Below are 14,967 nucleotides of genomic sequence, written 5' to 3' on the forward strand. Positions count from 1 at the left end.
AAAAAAAAAAAAAAAAAAAAATTGAGGGCAAAATGAAAGAGTCTGCGTGAGTGTGTGTATGTGTGTGCTTATTTGCTCGGGAAAGAATCCAATGATGCCTGTGAAAAGTTTGATATCTCTCAAACAGAGCAATGCCGCACAAATGATAGCCATCTATTTCTCCTTTCCACTGGCTAAACAGAAATGGGCTCCCTAAGCGGAGCCGTTTAGCCGTGCATGCAAAGTAGACAGTCTGTGTCTGCTGTCAACCACAAGGAAATGTGTGTGTGTGTGTGTGTGTGTGTGTGTGTCCCCCTGCACCACAGTGGAAGACAACAGCGCCACACACTGACAGGGCTCGTGAGTCAGATCATGGGAACTACAAACGAAAGATGCCTTCTGATGAAAGCAACAGGTCACTGTGTTCTGTTTCATGTTTGAATTATATTATTATTATATCACATTTTAAAGTTTTTTTTTTTTTGTTTTTCTTTTGTGAGTTCGTCCCCAGCCATCAGCCCTTGAAAGCCTGTCTTCCTCACCCCTCATTCAAAAAGCAGAGCATTCCCTGTAAGGGTAGGGCGAGTGTTGGTCTCTGGCTGTTTGCGACCACTTTTCTGCTGTGGTTGACAACACACGACAGACAGGGCCAAACAGGGAAGGAGGGGAGGGAGTTTGATCTGGGTCACCTTTCTCAGAGCACGACGCGAGCTGAGCCTCAGGAACCAGAGAGGTAAAGAAAAGATAAAGCAATAGTGGCAGTCTTTAAGGCACTGCTGAGTGATATAAGATTAATGAGGAGTAGGCCATCATTAACTGTTACCAGGAAAAAAAAATGGTGGGAGAAATATTGAGATATTTTTTAGCAAAACATTTGAAATGTTCTATTTCCAAGCAGTAGTTTCCAATGTTTTTTTTTAAGTCGGAGTATAAATCAGAAAAAAGTATTATATAGTAGAATATTATATTATTATAGACACTATATGATTGGATTATTAAAATGTTAACTTATGCTTTAACATGTAAGTAGCATTTTAATGCTGGTGAAGTTATGCAAATAGAAAATTTTACCTCCCTCATAGGTAGTGGGTGGTAAATCCTATAATAACACATCATAGTTTATAAGTTTATAAGTTGATCATACCATCATATACGAATACACAAACAACTGTTGCTTAAAGCATCAGCAACAGTGGTACAATTGGATTTTTTGCATATCATTAACCTTATTAAAGTCATAATATGATGTAGTGCATGAGACAATGCACAAACGTGGGAAAGTAGCGTGGAAAGATGTAGAAGTCGGAAAGATGAAGAGATAGTCGGATAGAGAGAGAGAGAGAGAGAGAAAGAGAATCGGGGGTGGAGAGAATCGAAATACCCACCTCCCACCTGGCCCTGTCTGACCCTGACTAAAATCTGATGCTCTCACACTGAATAGAAGATCATATTCTAAAAATAAAACAGAAAAATCCCCCAGCTTGCAAAAAACATTTTGTTTGGCTACCTGGCAAAAACAAAACGAAACAATGTCATAAAGCGAAAACTCAGCCCTCATGATTCTCTATTCTACATGGCTGGAACTTGTATTCTTTTATACTCCATGCTGTGCTCCTCTGGCCCAGCTCCACTGTAGTGCTTTTACCAGCTCGCTGCAGCTCGGGGCCACGGGTGAGAGCATCAGAGGAAGGACAGTGTCCGTGTGTGTGTCCCCAGAGGGGTGGACTGTATGCTTTAATGATGTCTGCAGCTGTAACGTTGAAAGATGAATTTATCTCTCATCTATTCTTCCCCATCTAGATTGTATCAGGATTAACTGTACCTCCAGTAAGTTACTGTTCACCTTTTCTTCTTCTTCTTCATCTTCTTCTCTAACTCTTTACTGTTTCTGGACGTTTCTGTTTTAGTCCCAAGCTGGGTTGTCACGTAGCCAGGTTTACAATTTCTTCTCTGCAGCCAGTATGTGATCCTGACATTTAAACATCCTAAAGCTTTTGAAATTATATATGTGGCTTGCACCTTGCATTGACATAAACATTACATTTTGTCATAGAGGTGTGGGTATGTAAGAATTGCTTTGTGGTGTTGTGTGCATCAGCTGTCCAGGAGAATAATGAGCGAGAGGGAGGGAGGCTTGAATTAATCACAAACCTAAATATGGCAGCGATTCTACACACTCAGTTGTTTCTAATTAACAAACCTTCTCACTCATGAATTCAGGCTGATATAAGACACATGCCTTGGGAGCGCAGGTATTTTAGACATGCATGATTTCCTTCTCTCCCCCCTCGCTTTTTTTTTTTTTTTTTTTCTGGTTTCCTTTCTACTCCAGTATTTCACGCCGGTTGTAAATTGATGACGCCATTCAAGGTACAGAGGAAATACAGAGTGTGATTTTATTATTCTCATTAACCTGCCTCACAGAGCAGAAAGAAAGGGATGAAGAGGGAGGGAGAGAGAATAGATCTTGTTGTGGGACTCACGGTGTGTGTGTGTGTCTGTGTGTGTGTCTGTGTGTGTGTGTGTGTGTGTGTGTGTGTGTGTGTGTCTGTTTCAACAGGGAGGTTACATTGCAATATTTTGGGAGGTAAATATCCCTGACATTTATTATTCAGGAACAGTGATGAATTAATAATTACTTCACCGGAGTCATAATACACAAGCCTTCTTCCTGTTTAACGATTCTGAAGTGACAGACACATTCTCAGTATCAGTAAATACCAACAGATATTAGTCAGTTTAGGCTCTATAATGGAGTGCCAGTGTCACATTGTATATAAGAACAAACTGTTCTCTGAAAACACCAGTGTTGGATCTCTTTGTGTGAGAAGCGTTACAGTATTTGAAGGTCAACGCCTGATGAGAAGCGGAGACTTACACAACAAAACGCCTCCGCGTGGAATCACATGACATGACCTCTAGCCAGCCCTTCTTAACACCTTTCTAAATGCTAAATAGCATTGTTCATGCATCTTGGATTGCATCCCTTGTTTGTGTATGCAAATTAAAAGCTCTAAGCTCTAATTCCCGCCTTTCAGTGCTTTAAAAGGTCATTCTTGGTTTATGAGGATAGTGTGGAGGCATAATCTGTGCATGCATGGACACCAGGGGGTTGTTATTTGCTCTTTGGATTACTTTATTTCTATCGTTATTCATTTTTCTCTTCTGATATTTAGCTTCATGCATCGGTGCCAGAATGCAGTGTTGCATTGAAGTGCTGGTTCAAGGAAAGAAAATACACAATCTTTAATATGAACGCCACTGTAGGTTCAATAGCTGCTTTAGTCACTTGCATAGAAAACAGTGCAGTGTAGTGTGTGCAGTGGCTGGATGATTTCACACAGTGCTGTAGGAATAATGCAAAAATGAAATTACCAGACTAGCACTAGTTTGTTAAACTGATGTCATGCTGACATGTACATATATTTATATTGGTGTGAATTCTGTTTGTGTACATTTTCTTAGTGTACCTCTGTTATTTGCATAAAAATAATACTCTTAAAAGTAATGAAATACTAATCACATTTAGAGAATTAACTAATGTTTTATAGATGGAAGAAATATACACTAGAAGTTCCCACACAGAACTAAGCTGCTCTATTATTCAAAGAGGAATTATTTTGATTCCATCAACATTTAATATCATGCTACAGGGAAAATTAATGTTTAAGTAAAATTCAGAGAAAAAAGAAGCAGGTCTTTTTTTTTAATAGATTCAGACCTAATTGTGTCATAAGAAAATGTTTAATTGAAGTTCTTGGAAAGAACTATGCTAAGCCAGTGCGTGCATTTCCACTTATGAAGCGTTTAATTCATTTTTTTTTTTTTTCTAGGTTGTTATTTTTCTCTGTGTTATTTTTGTCCTCTTTTTTTCTGTGTTAATTAATGTGTCTTGTCAGGCGCTGCAGCTCCGGTCAGCTCGGTGGATGAAGAATTTCAGAGCAGCGACTCAAAGAACACATCACTGTCTATTAGGGACCTTGGCTCCCTGGGGCTGCCCAGAGCTGTCTGAAGAAAACACTGCCACTCCGACTTAAACACTGTTAACAGGCACTGAGTGACAACAAACTAAAAATATGATCTAAAAATATCTTGTGACAGATTGGCTTTTTTTTTTTTTTTTTTTTTTTTTTTCTCTGCCATTCCGGTCTTCTATTATTCATTAATTTGAACTGCAGGATAATCACAATTTACAGTGGAGCCAGGATGCAGTGATTATTCTCTCCCTGACCTTCTTGAGCAGTAACTCAAGGCAGTTTTTTTTTTCTCTCATAATTGATCATTTCCACGCATCAGTCTTTCTTTTTTTTTTGGCTTATTTAGTGTGAAAGAGCAGGAGGAGATTCTTTTACATGGAAATTACACCTGTGTGCATGTTGGAATGATAGATGAGGGGATGATTTAAAGGGCAGATGCATAGGGGGGTGAGGTACACACTCTGTGCTTATCAGCTGTGTTTGCCACTATTATTGAGTGCTTGTGATGCACAGTATATGTTGGCAAAAAGATGTGTATGAATTCGGATTGATTTTTGCCACATCATTGCACAACTCGGTGGTTTTGTGGTTAGATGGAAATATGAAGACATGTACATTCTGAAGATTTTCATCCTCACTAACATTGATAGTACACGCTCACTGACTGCAGCTAAAATCCTCAAATCCGAAATCAAACTATTAAAATACAGATATTAGAATTTAATGGTGCCCACCTTTTATGCTAGGAAAGCTAATCTCTGTGTCGAGCAGACTGATTGAATCCATCTGTCATTTAGGGAGAAATTACAGTGTAGATGAGTCAACCCGAAGATAAAAATATATCCCTATTCACCACGGCATAAATTATGATGTAGTAAGGGACTGTACAAAAGTGATTGAGTGAGTGTTTTTCTTTTTAGAAAATCAGGCCACTCCCCAAAGTTATTGATGTTTTTCTTTGGACCCTGCAACACCCTTCCCCCTACAATCTCAAAATAATAGTGATCTATTTTTCATATAGCAAATCTTATAAGGGAAGATCTGCTCTCCCAAACAATTTAGACTGCCCCTCCCTTCAGCAAAAATAAGCCACCACCAATAAGCTATAGCAGTGAGATCAAAAGCTGACTGTGTGTGTGTGTGTGTCTGTGTGTCTGTGTGTCTGTGTGTCTGTGTGTCTGTGTGTCTGTGTGTGTCTGCCTGCCTGTGACGCCAGTGTAAACTGAGTATCCCGTGAAGGGAAACAACAGTGGAGTGCTTTAGATTTAGGAGTAATTATGATGATGCTCTTTGTGGTCGCTGCGAATTAGTTTCATAAAGGGGCTAACATGTTGGCTCAGCAGTCCTTGTAACCAACATTAGCAACTTACATTGAAAGCTGAGAATAAACATTGAACATCACCCAAAGTTAGAGCACACTGAGGGACTTTTCCTGTCAAGCCGGCAGCCGCCGTTAACATGACACGATTATGCAGTCATTGCTTAAACAAAAAAAAACCCTGATCTCAGGGATTTGATGGCAGTTAAATCGAGCAACAACCTTTCAACACGTTCAGTGTGGAGCAGTCTCTGTTTATAGAACAAATAAACCTAAATGCAGATGACACGGAGCAGCAGATTAGCAGCGATTGTCATCATATATTGTTTTGACACCATTTAACCTCTGCTTGCTTAAACATTTTCTCCGTGTGTTTTCAGTTAGCAGGGCATTGATTGGACAAGCAGGTCGCCTAGCGTGGCAGCCTGCTAAGTTTGCCTCTCTATGTGTGCTGGCTTTGATGTCTGTGTTGATGGTAATCCAGCAGTTGTGGCCTGCTGCTTGGTCAGTGAGTCCCTCTTTTTTTTTTTTTTTTCCCCTCCACCTGGGTGAGTCACAGCGGTCGGGTCAGGCACCACCAGTATCTGGCCTGTCATCCAGCCAGCCAGAGCTGATTGACTGGATAATCACATCTTCTCATGCTGCCCTGTGCCACACTTCTCCACTGTTCCCTTGGGCCTGAAGTCAATGAGGCAGGGAGGGATCACTGTAGATCCATCACTGCAGATAGATCACCATCAGCGAGGGCACTAGAGAGGGCTGCACGCGGCAGACAGCGGACTAAAGGCCCTTAATGTCTGGCCAGCAGCTGGCAGTTTGGACCGCAGACTGCACAACAGGCGTAAAACCAGGCCCTACAGTAGTGGATGTTGTGCAGGAATGTGCTGCTTAATACGATTGACCTCTTTTCCCCCTTCCCTTTCTTTCCTCCTTGGAGAGCAACAAGGACAGGATGATGGAAGGCAAAGATCAAGCATGCTTTCAAGTCCAACTCCATCCTATTATTTCATATCTCTCATCCTTAATCCCTCGCCAGTCGTCTGGTTTCAATCCTGCCCCGGTATTTAGTGCTTACAAAGCAGAACTGTGCCTCTGAGATTGAGTGTGTCCCAGTACTTTGGCACCCTCAGATTTGCATACACATTGCATTGGGTGCTTTGAAGATTGCAGAAAAGCAGGAAATAAATAGCCATAAATGGGTTCAGGGGAACGAACCTGGCACCCATCTGAAATGCTCCCCACAGTGGGCAAGGTATCTGGAGCCCGGGGATTTTAATATTGTCACAGTGGTGTCTTAATTGGTCTGTTTGGTTCTGTGAGCCCAGGAGGGGAACATCACAGCCATATAGCAATTCAAAGATGCTCTAAGACGGAGGCTGCATGAAAAAATAATGCGTTGCCCCAATTGGACCAATGTTGGAATTTCTAAAAGCAGAAGTGTATCTGGGAGAGATTTTTTTTTTCTCCTTCTTTTTCTTTCCGCTCATGAGATCACAGAGATTTGTTGCAGTTGCAATGATTTATCTTATCTGTGATTCCAAATTCGATTATGTGGAATCGCATTTGATTTAGATTCTGTGTGACATCTGCTTTACTACTTGCCAGCAGTGACACACGTCATGGAATATTAACACGCTGGTTTCAGGATGTGCGAAGGGGATGGTTCAGTATTTTTTATTAGTGAAATGTGTTTCAGTTGAATGGTTATTTGAAGGTATTTATGGATTTAATGAAGTGCAGCAGATTTAATAATAGAGTTTGTGCACAGTGTTACCGTAGCTACCTGTTACCTGCTGGCTTTTTCCAAAAACACTCAATCATTTTCAAGGCTGCTGATGAAAATCACATTCTGTATTTCCTGTATTTTCCAAGAACAATAGACTGTCTGTATTTGCTTTAAAAGGGGTTCTTTTCACCACCAAGAACACTGCTTCCATTATTCAAGTATTTCCTCCCGTATCACTGTTTCATTTCATGTGTTGGGTTAGACATGAGCGAAATCAAATGCTGGATCTGTAAGTAAACAAGATGGAGAGTGACGCTCAGATAAGTGCTTTGCTCTGTTGTAGCCTTTTGGTATAGTCATTTGCTGCCACCAAGTGGCATGAGAGGAATGGGGGAAAAAAAAAAAAAACCACAAGATAAGAGACCAGCTATAATAAAACATCTAATTATCCCTTTTCTCTTTAGTTAAATCAAAACCTCACAAAACAGTTAGTGTGAGTACTGTCGGTGATAATTATGTGACATCCTGATTACTGCCTCCCTCCTCTTGGTTTGTCGAGAATGGTGTTCAGTGAGAACTCAGGAATGTGATGCGCTATCTAATGGTGCAGGACAGCAAATGCAAGTCAGAATGATGTGTTTTTTTTATGGCCCATTAACTATGTTTACCTTAATGTTTTCTGTCTCTGTCAAACTACTTAACTCATTCACTCTGTCCTCCTTCCGATCGCCCCTCCTCCCCCCTCCCTCTCTGATACTGTTTATATCTCCTATCTCTCAGCCTCTCTATTATGTGTGTGTGTCTGTTTTGTATGCATGCATGTGTGTTAACCGTTGTTTGGACTGTCCTGCAGGTAAAGGTCCAGAGACTATTTTTGCGGGTCAGAATCTGAACGATAATGAGTGGCACACAGTGCGTGTGTTCAGGAGGGGCAAGAGTTTGAAACTGACCGTAGATGATCTGCTGCCTGTAGAAGGTACTCCTCTTCCTCTCTTCCTCTGACAGAATAGCACTTTCCTCCTTTACACTTAAATTATCCGTAACATGTGTTGGGCTCTCAGATATTAGGTAAGACACACGCTCTTATACAGAATAAAAAACAACTTCAAGTGTATTATTCCGTGCTGTACTCCGCTGCGGAGAGAGCATTCATTCATTCATTCATTTGTTTTTCTGAAAGTGTACTATTGAAGGTCTCTTTTCAGTTCAAGGCCAAATGTTGCTCCTCGTGATTCATAGGGAAATGTTAAAAACCTGTCCTAATAAAATGATGTAAGACACATTTCTAAAGATAATAAGGTGTGATGTGCTGAATTCTGTCCTTATGGGTGAAATGCACCCACTTGAATTAATGATGCTATTCATTTTACAACCAAACTATTTTGACACACAGCAGTGGAGAATGTAATTTCTTTTTCCTGGAATTCATGTTAGATTTCTTTAATGTCCCACAACGTGGTGTCACTGTAAACAGTGGTTCTCTAACGTTTTCATATGAAGGACCGCTAAACTGACACAGATTAGACCATGGACCCCCGTCTGATAAGATTCTTACTTTAAAATGTTTTGTTACAGAAAGTGTTTGGAAACCCATGACCAAAATAGTCATATGTTCACTGTGTTACTTATGGGTGGAATTATAGTGAAAATAAATGATTTCCCTTTTAGCTGGGGACCCCCAAGAACCCCCTCAAGGACCACTGGGGGTCCCCAGACCCCACTTTGAGAACCACCGATTTAGAAGATTTCTAGGCGACCCATCAGTTGCCTCTTTAATTGTCGTATACCCCCCATAACGTCCTCTCTCCCTCCTCCCTCCTTTGCCGGTCAAAGGTCAAATGGCGGGCGACCACACCCAGCTGGAGTTCCATAACATTGAGACGGGCATTGTGACAGAGAAGCGCTTCTTGTCCATGGTGCCGTCCAACTTCATCGGCCACCTCCAGAGCCTCGCCTTCAATGGCATGGCCTACATAGACCTCTGTAAAAACGGTGACATTGACTACTGTGAGCTCAATGCCATGATTGGCTTCAAGAACATCATCGCCGACCCCGTCACCTTCAAGTCGCGCTCCAGCTACGTGACCCTCACCACCTTGCAGGCCTACTACTCCATGCACCTTTTCTTCCAGTTCAAAACCACCTCCTCCGACGGGCTCATCCTTTACAACAGCGGGGATGGGAACGACTTCATCGTGGTGGAGCTGGTCAAAGGGTAAGTGAATACTTCCCTGTTGAAGTCTGAGTGCAGAAACTTTGACTGAGTGTTCTCCCACTTATCTACAGCAGATCCCACTCACATCTGTTAAATCTTCCAGCTCTGACACTCAGCTTTTTGTAGATATTTTAAGATATTTTGTTCTTTTTCTGGTAGATTTGACTCCATATTTGGTGCAGCAGTCAGTGCAGTCTGTTTCTTCTGCTCTGCTCGGAGATGATTTGTCAAACAACAATGCTGCCATGGAAGTTTGATTTGGTGTAGGCGGCTTCATGTTTTTATTTAGCTGCTGTGGCTGTCACTGCTCAGGCTACAGTAACTCTTGAGCTCTTCTCTTCTCTCTCTCACACACACACACACACACACACACACACACACACACACACACACAAACATACACACACATGCACGCACGCACACGTGCACGCAGGACTTTATTTGCAGGGCAGACCTGCCTGCCACCAGGTGTAAAGACCAGCAAATGTGAAAAGCAAAAAAAAAGCTTTCATCTGTGTTGAATTAGTTTTATACTGGTGTAGCGAGATGTTTATTTATGTAAGAATATCCATATAAATGGATTATGGTTTTAATAATGCAACTCTTCATATTTTATGGCAGTTTCCAAACAGAATATAATTCTTGACAGCTTTTCATGCCATTATTATGGGAATTCAAATTCTTTTCTTATCACCTCTATGCCAGAATATTCTCTGAAAGAGCTGTTGGCTATTACTGCTCTTTTTAAATCTTCATGAAGGCACAACAAATACCCGACATAAAAGGGAATCAACTACACAAGGCTGCATTTCTTATTACTGAAATGCAGCTATAGAATGACCTTCTTTTAAGTAATGCCTGAAGTTAATTATTATTCAACATGCTAAACATTAAAGGCATACATTTTAATTAAAATGAGCATGCAAATCATAAACCGCCTGTAGACCAAAGAATTTAAGACCAATTTGTTGAGCACAGCCCAAAACCTTTTATTTAGCTCTTTTTCAGACGGCTGCACTTGCTGATACTCTCTCATGTAAACATTTGAACGCACAGACACTCAGCAACACCAGCAACGCACTCAGACACTCTTGCTCCAGTTTTCAAAGGTTCATTAGACTTTTCTACTTTTTTTATTATTTTTTTTATTTTGCTCTTGTTACTGTCTGATGTATGTTGTCGGTTAAACACTATCACTAGTCACAGGTTTGTTAAGGGAGCTGTAAATAATTTGGATGTGACTAATTATACAGTATATATCTAAAAAATATCTGCCTGTATTTGGGTTACAGCAACAGCGAACAGACAATGCTATGGTTTAAGTCTTTTTCATAACACAATGTTTTCATGTTCCTTCATTTCTGCACATTGTCACTCACGTTGCTCGATGTCTGGTTGCAGTTACCTGCACTATGTTTCTGACCTGGGCAACGGAGCCCACCTGATCAAAGGCAACTCCAACAAACCCCTGAACGACAACCACTGGCACAATGTCATAATCTCCAGAGACACCAACAACCTCCACACTGTCAAGATTGATACCAAGGTCACCACGCAGACGACCACAGGAGCCAAAAACCTGGACCTGAAGGGTTCGTAGGCAAAGTGAATTCAGATATCTTTTTTAGATTTCATGAAATTGGGGCAGCAGTGGCCCAGAGGTGAGAAAAAGCATATTTGCGGTTGTAGCAGCAGGTTATTTCCCCCGGGGGGGTTGGAGGGAAAAATCTTGGTCCTCACTTATTACCACCTCTAAGGTACCCTTCAACAAGAACTTAAGAACTCTGCTGTCCAGCAGCCAACACTAATGGTGTGTGTGTGTGTGTGTGTGTGTGTGTGTGTGTGTGTGTGTGTGTGTGTGTGTGTGTGTGTGTGTGGAGTGGGGAGTTCATAGAAAAGGGCATTTGTAATTAGCAGACCAACCTTGGATAAAAGGATATTGGCATAATTAGCGCTCTACCTTGAAGAATGTTGTAATCATTGTCATTAAAAAACTACAATGAATCAGTACAAAGCGGGCGACAAATTTATGGCTTGAACATGAAATGAAAAGCAATATTGATATTGTGTCATAGCTCAGAAAAAATGTCACTGGACCCAATTGGAAAAGTGTTTTTTAAGCAAGATTGACATTAATTAACCTCCTGCACTCCTTCATGTGTGTAGAAATGTCATCAAACAACTGTCATCATTAATTAACTAGAGGGGATCACACCAGCTGTGATGCCCATCACCATGAAGATGTTCCAACCAATGAGTACTCAGTAGTTATTACTCATTATAGCATATGCTGGACCAAACCCATCTTCACACTCGATCTACATTTTGATCTCAACTGTGCACATATAAAGTTTCGTCCCTGTATCTTGCACAGTAGTGACACTATTGCAGTGACAAAACCTGTCCGCAGACACACAGGCATATAAACACCTGCCAAAACCTGATCTCTCTCTCTCTCTGCTAGTTCACCATGATGACAAACACACACACACAGACTCGCAAGGTGAAAACAATACCAGCCTGGAAAATGACAGGGCAAGCCCAATTACATTGCTGTCTAAAATGCTGTGCTTACGACCTCACCTTTAAAAGGCATGATATGGTAAGCCCTGTACCATGTTTTCTTTCCACTAGGGGTCAGTATTGTCATATTTCTCATGTCTTTACAGGTAACCTTTACATTGGTGGGGTGGCTAAAGAGATGTACAAGGATCTGCCCAAGCTGGTGCATGCCAAGGAGGGTTTCCAAGGTTGTCTGGCATCAGTGGATCTGAACGGGCGGCTCCCAGACTTGATGTCAGATGCTCTGGATTGTGTTGGACAGATAGAGAGAGGATGCGAAGGTGAGTAGTCTCCCGGACCAGTGAGGAAACTTCAACTGAGAGGGGAGGAGGGGGGGTTGATTTTGATTGTATTGATAAAATCAGACAAGTTTCCCTTAAATTATCTTAATTACTTTGGTTTTCCCCGTCAGTATCACAAAACTAACCTAGGGTGTCATTACAACACAGCGGAGTTGCAGCTCAATCCTCCCATACTCATAGTTGTCTGACAAGGACATATACACACAGTGAAGCACACCCACACTGCCAACCTGTGGCTCATAATTTAACATCCATAAAGTGTGTTAGTATTCTGTTAGAATGCATCAAGCACCGACACTCCTCCACAGGCAATCATTTCTGTTTCACTTGGCCATAATCTGATTATTCTCTCTGCCATATTTGTACTGCCAGTGTTATTTCCCATTTTATCCCCATTCTGTTTTGCTCTATGCATGCTTGCTGGATCTGAGAGTTTGCCAGAAGCAATCCTTTTGAATTATGTATGAAGCCTTTGTTGCATGCATGAATATCATTTGCCCAGTCTAATGTGTGCACCACATCCAGAGACAATATTTGATTTATTTTTCATCGTCACTCACTTAGTTTAATTTCACAATTCATCCACTCTTTTTCTATTGAGTACGCAACTTCTGATCTTTTCATGTTCCGTCATTACAAATCTAATCAAATTCAGCACCCTGTGCAGGTCTGTCGAACTTGTTGTTTTTCGCTGTGTACCGCTGGAATCAATGGTCGCTCTCAATGGAAAATGGCTCCTGCGATAACACATTTATTGGATTGCGCTGATGGAGTCAGGAGGTAGAATATAGTTGCTGATAGTATTTGAATAAAGCAGAGATCATTTCAGAATATACATGAGAGAAAATATGCAGCTTTTTTTCTATGGCTTTCAATTTTACTGAACATCATGGGCAGTCGTAACCCCTTCACATATTAATGACGTAACAATTGCATGCTTTTACTTCATATTGCTGATGCCATTTTAGAGAGTAGTTGCTGTTACAGTTTGACTTAACCTGGCCATCCATGATACAGTACGATTCTTCCCCTCTGGCTCTGTCTGAGGACAAACAAACACTTCACTCCTCACTCTGTCTCTCCTGCTTCAACAGCCTGTGTCTCTGTTGCTCCATCTCTGACGTCTTGGTGCTTTACTAACAGCTGGTATACTTTGCCTTTTCCTTTCCTATTATTTTGCCGACAAAAGTTGCATTGATGAAAGCTGACTTGCAAGGTAGATAGCTTTGTCTGTTTTGATACGGAGTCTGATATCCCTTCCCTCTTTGCATCTGTAATGCCTCTGCCCCCCCCCCCCACACCTTCCACCTCTCCACAGTCTCTACCTTCACACTTTCCACATCTCCCTGAGCAAGATAACGGCCTAGTTTGCCACTCACCCACCAGCCATATGGAGTGGGCTTCAGTCCCATAGGAATACAAGTACCATTACCATCTTGTATCAAAGTCTATGGGGCTCACATTTTGATTTGCACCAACATACTGTATGTGGTTTATCTTGGACATTTTTTTCTGTGCTTATGTTTTTTGTTTTTTTTTTTCATTTTTCGTACATGTACTTCTGCATGACTTATGACAGTCGTTAAAACGTTTCTCCTGCATGAATTTCCTCTCAAAAACGAAGGTTTTCATTCAAACTTAAGTCATTTTTCTGTTTTACATTAAATGAATCATTGTTGTTCTAAGTCCCGTGTTTATCAGCGCCATATTCCTGTTACAGTCTCTGGCTGTAATTAAAGCCAATTCAGATGCATTTTTTATACAAAAAGTATGCTGTCACACATCTGCTGTCTCATTGTTAACTTGATTCACAAGCCAAGTCAAGTTAAAATAGGATCCAATCTATTTATGACACATTTGCCCTATTGCAATGTGAACAATTTGGCAATGAGTACTATGAATAATCATGAGCAGTAGTAATCATTAGTATACCATGTAGTTACATGCAATTTCAATTGATATATATTCAAATGTATTCCAGAACCATTTGTCATCATGAATTTAATTGTATTTTTTCTTTTTTTTTTTTTTCTTGTTTACAAAATGTACACTGTGTACAGTGTTTTGCTTTTTGCATTTTTCAGCCTTGAGAGTGGGCTACAGCAAATGCTTAAACTATTAAGCAGTTACCATAGCTACTCTGAGACTGAGCAACCCCCACTGTTGCTGCACTTTTAGGAAAAAGAAAAGAAAGACATATATAAGGATGCAGTTGTAATGTGTGTGTATATTCAACAGCTGAGCGACTCCTTTTAATTTCACAAGAATAAATAAATAAATAATAAAACAAACGCACTCTCCGCCATTGATGTGATAATGGCTAAACTATCAAAAAAAGAAGTAGATGTCCTCCCTATCGGTACTTTTGTCTTGATGTTGACAATAATCAATAATGACTGAAAAAAGTTGACAGAATTGTATTGTAAATAGTCCAAAAGCAATATGAATACAGACTTAAAATATCTCATAAACAACATATACATATTATTATAACAACAACACTCATCCACACTAATCTTTGTCATTCCACTAACATCAGCTTACTCAGTCACACAGACAATACAGTCTGTACAGGTGTGCATTTACCGCATCTTCGCTCGGACCGACAGCAACACTGACTGACCGATACAAACACCAAGATTAAACACTGACTGTTAACTGGACGCACTGTTACGTTGCTATTTAAAAAGCACACGGATATCTCAGGACTCTACAGCTTAAGAAGTGACTGAGGATCGTTGTCCCGTGAGCCCAGTCACGGCTGGTTATAACGTGCACTGTGGGTGATCACTGAAGGCTGATTGTAATCTGATCACGCAAACCATCTCCGCAGGTGGTCAGAGGTGTGTGACAGTCTGGAGGAGAACTGGATTACGGAGTGTATTGTG

The 14,967-nt window shown here is 40.9% G+C and overlaps 1 protein-coding gene across 7 annotated transcripts in view; it reads left to right on the forward strand.

Annotated features, from left to right (window-relative positions):
- The window catches only part of LOC111659004 (neurexin-1a), a 249,343-nt gene that overhangs the window by 115,791 nt on the left and 118,585 nt on the right, over positions 1-14,967 (forward strand). For 6 of the 7 annotated variants that reach the window (XM_023411798.2, XM_087175437.1, XM_087175440.1 and 3 more), the window contains 5 exons: positions 1,780-1,806; positions 7,854-7,976; positions 8,834-9,215; positions 10,617-10,807; positions 11,885-12,058. In XM_023411798.2, coding sequence (XP_023267566.1) covers positions 1,780-1,806; positions 7,854-7,976; positions 8,834-9,215; positions 10,617-10,807; positions 11,885-12,058 — 897 coding nt within the window. The remainder of the gene's footprint in view (positions 1-1,779; positions 1,807-7,853; positions 7,977-8,833; positions 9,216-10,616; positions 10,808-11,884; positions 12,059-14,967) is intronic. The other variant, XM_087175439.1, reaches the window with a different exon arrangement.

The sequence above is a fragment of the Seriola lalandi genome, unplaced genomic scaffold (genome assembly GCF_002814215.2).
Source record: "Seriola lalandi dorsalis isolate HSWRI2012SDOR001 ecotype SW California unplaced genomic scaffold, Sedor1 jcf7180002054470, whole genome shotgun sequence".
Taxonomy (NCBI): domain Eukaryota; kingdom Metazoa; phylum Chordata; class Actinopteri; order Carangiformes; family Carangidae; genus Seriola; species Seriola lalandi.